The following is a 4,067-nucleotide window of genomic DNA, read 5'->3' as shown; positions in this document are numbered from 1 at the left end:
CAAATGTCTGCATTGTCTCCAACTTCCAGTCCACTTTGTATACAAAGTAATTCATTTAATAAACACAAAATAATGAATTGCAACGATTTAAAAGTTGTGGTCAAAAGATGAGCATAGGAATGGAATTAAACATCCATCCATCCATCCATTATCTTCCACTTTATCCGGAGTCGGGTCGCGGAGGCAGCAGCCTTAGCAAAGCCGCCCAGACTTCCCGATCCGCACACACCTCCCCCAGCTCTTCTGGGGGGACCCCTCGGCGTTCCCAGGCCAGTCAAGAGACATAATCCCTACAGCGAGTCCTGGGTCTTCCCTGAGGCCTCCTCCCAGTGGTACGCACCCAGAACACCTCCCCAGGGAGGCGTCCAGGAGGCATCCAATAAAGACGCCCGAGCCACTTCAATTGGCTCCTGTCGTGTGGAGGAGCAGCGACTCTACTCCGAGCTCCTCACCCTATCTCTAAGGGAGTGTCCAGCCACCCTGCGGAGGAAACTCATTTCGGCCGCTTGCATCCGCGATCTTGTTCTTTCGGTCATTACCCAGATCTCATGACCATAGGTGAGAGTAAGAACGTAGATTAACCGGTAAATCGAGTGCTTCGCCCCCCTGCTCAGCTCTATCTTCAACACGATGGTCCGGTACAGCGACCGCAATTGAACAGTAACATTTATTTCCATTAAGGCACCTATTAAATTTTTTTGAATATAGTTTTGAATTGCTTGGCCGTAGAGAATCATGGAGAAACAATCTCCCCCATTATGTAAGAAATAGTTCTACTGCTTGCGTTTTATGGTGTGGAACATGTAAAGACATAACAAGTTTCACAACACACAATATTGTTTTTCCTTGATATAAAGGCTAATATAAAAACCTGTGAGTATTATCCTGTCTAGACTAAAAGATAGTTCAGACAATGAAATTACTCTGAAAATAATCAGAGGGTTGATACAAAATACAGACCGAAATACTGATTAAAAAAACCTGTACATGAGGTTACAATATATGAACTCTTCTGCCTACTGTACTGAGTTATTAGTGCAGCACAGAAACACAACGCCACCGTATCGTTTTTCATCTTAAATGCTGCCCATATGAGAAGATGTGGNGCGTGGGTTCTCTCCGGGTTCCAAAACATGTTGAGGTTAATTGGTGATTCTAAATTGTTCGTAGGTGTGAATGTGAGTGTGTTTGGTTGTCTGTCTCTAAGTGTAGCCCTGTGATAGACTGGTGACCTTTCCAGGTGTCCCCAGAGTCCCCCCTAAGTCAGCTGGGATAGACTCCAGCCCCCCATCACCCTAGTGAGGATTAAGGCGTATAGATGATGGATGGATGGATGGATGAACAAAATGAAGCAGCAGTCCCATCAGTGCATCCACACAGTCACACATTTCTAAAAGTACAATAAGAAATATGCTAATATAAAATATAACATCTAGGCGAAAAATAAATAAACAAATAAAAAACAAACAGTAGGTGCAAGTGACTCTGAGTGGATTAGCTTCTTCTTTTAAAGGTATATTCGGAATCACAAGAACAGTAGAGTAACTGATGTTTCACTTCTGGTTATTGCACATCTACGAAAGTAATGGTGCAAAATTCCCAGACAAGGTGCAGCTGTATGTGAACATGTGTAAACGTGTAGTCTCGGTACCAAGACAAGGTGCATATGGTGGTAATTACGGTTTGTAAAGTTTATTATACAATGTTGTGTTTGTATGTGTTTCGTGTTTTGAGGATGGAATGGAAAAAGAGACGCTCCATCTGGAGGGGTTGTGCTTTCAAGAAATCCTAATTGTTATGTGTCATTGACGTCTGTGTTTGGAACCTTTGACGTTACCCACTTGAGTTGGATCCGTTTTCCTCTCTCCAATTCTCAATTTAATGTCTTTCTCATTGCAACAGCTCAAATTCGATTCAGATTTATTGCTGGCGTCTTCATCATGTCCTCGTCCTCTCAACAAAACTAACGTTTTATGTCAAAACCAAGAGTTTTCCAGCACATTGTCATATCGGCACTCGGGCATTTCTGGTGTTTCTCAGGTTCCTTTGACCTTAAGATGATGAAACTCAGAGTTGAACATCATCAGTGTGTTGCTTTGGCCGACATCCAGAACGCTGGAGATAGGAGGCCTATCACATACCATCTAATAAGCTCTTTCCTTGGCCCCTGATTACAACATGTGGGATCAATAAGCCATGTTGAGAAATCATTTTGGTTTTCTTCAATACCCTGAAAATCAACTTATCTGACAATTACTATGATTTGATTTATTAACAGGACCGTCCACTATTATTGTGGCTTTTTGATGTGCAGTTTATATGTTCCTAATCTGTCGGTGCCCAAATTTGAGAACTTAAATGGTTGCATTTGGTGAACATTCTGCAGTCAGTCACTGTGATTTCATCTCATAAAACAATAAAAGAGTTGTCACAGCAGATGTTTTACTGAATCTTTGACATTCATCTTTGACATTCGGGGTTTTAATCCGTCTGTTTGTGTGTTTTGCAGACGGAATGCGCCAACTTTGTTCGCCTCCTGCAGCCCTACAACCGCACTCACCTCCTGGCCTGTGGCACCGGTGCCTTCCAGCCCATGTGTGCCTTCATCTACGTGGGCCACAGAGGAGAGGTAAGTGGGGGGTGAATGCAGGCTGCTGGGTAGAACCGCTGTGGGAATACAGAGCGTCTCGGGAAGGGGAACGTCTCAGTGCATCAGTCATTCACCAAACCACACATATAGACAGTCAAATACCCGAATGCAGCCGCAAAGACGCACAAAAGCAAACTCATACATCGTCCGCGTTGGCAGCTGCATGCAAAAAAACAACAATCACTGGGTGTTTTTGAGGAAAACGCTGTGGTTTACAGCTGTCACGGTTGCACAAGGCCCATATTTTAGCGTACGTACGCCGAGCTGCTCTTTCTCCGTTTCCTAGTGGAAATGTTTGGAAACTGTAAATTATGTGCAGTTTTTAAGTACTGTGTTGCCATTAGAAAAAGGGTTCAGTCTTTTAGTTACTGTTGGAAACCATAAATATACATTTCAGCTGACAAAGTAAAAAGAACTTCAATTCCTGCTTCCACACAGTTACCCAATCATGTTATTAGAATTTGGAAAAGTGTAGAAGAAAGAGGTTTGTAGAGCTAATCAACCATCTGACAACGTATATATATGCTCTCCTTCAACATTTCTCACTCTTTCTGCTGATTAGATTACATTCACATCCAACCAACATGGAGCAGTTACGTATTTACTTACATTTTAGTTCTGGTTTGGCCTCCACAGCATCCTGAGTCAAATACGTGACTCTTTAGTGACTTCATGGTAATTATGATGAAGGTAGTTGCTAATTTCATCAGCCTTTTGAAATCGGATTAAGTGTACTACTTGCTGGAGTTTTCCTGAAATCAAAAAAGAAAACCAAAATAGCAAGTTTAAAGAAGTTTTTGTGTGGCTCTGCATTCCACTGAGAAGTATGACTTTGTGATCACATATATTGTTCAGTGCTCTGCCTCAGTGTTAATCAGACAGGTTGATGCCAAGAAAATCACCACTGACTGAAGTAAAACTAATCAGTGAATCTCGATGCACACCTTCCAGGCAAATTCACAACCTTGAATTACTCACAAGGTATTAATTGTAGTAAGGTGCAGCACATATTGAATGAACCTGTGTGACTTGACCTTTTCAACAGTTCTAGTTTCTTTTTTGTGCTACGAAGAGTTGGCAGAAAAGATGATCTTGAATGTCTGTTAAATGAATAATTACTCTTGTTGGAGTTACCCGTGAATTCATCCTTGCATAGATGTGGAGCACATATTACAAAAGAAAGTGGATCCGAAGCTTTGTAATGATGATTGTCAAGTATTTGTACGTACTGAAGTAATCACATTATAAAGACAGATCAGACACATCACGGAGTCCTCATGGTTTCACAGCATGTTGTACGTCAAAGCAAACAGCAGAACGTAACCTTTCTGATTATAGCGGCCATTTTTCTGTGTGACTAGATGTTGTTGAGGAATCTTGAATTTACCTCAAATGTCTGCATTGTCTCCAACTTCCA

General features: G+C 41.9%; 1 protein-coding gene across 1 annotated transcript in view; it reads left to right on the top strand.

Moving 5' to 3' along the window:
• Positions 1-4,067, top strand: part of sema3bl (sema domain, immunoglobulin domain (Ig), short basic domain, secreted, (semaphorin) 3bl) — a 92,062-nt gene that overhangs the window by 50,233 nt on the left and 37,762 nt on the right. The window contains exon 4 of the mRNA XM_008291093.1: positions 2,510-2,629. Within this exon, the coding sequence (XP_008289315.1) occupies positions 2,510-2,629 (120 nt within the window). The remainder of the gene's footprint in view (positions 1-2,509; positions 2,630-4,067) is intronic.

This window comes from Stegastes partitus, unplaced genomic scaffold, assembly GCF_000690725.1.
Source record: "Stegastes partitus isolate 25-593 unplaced genomic scaffold, Stegastes_partitus-1.0.2 Scaffold716, whole genome shotgun sequence".
Classification (NCBI taxonomy): domain Eukaryota; kingdom Metazoa; phylum Chordata; class Actinopteri; family Pomacentridae; genus Stegastes; species Stegastes partitus.
Note: the sequence above shows the minus strand (reverse complement) of the source record. Positions and strands in the feature narration are given on the sequence as shown.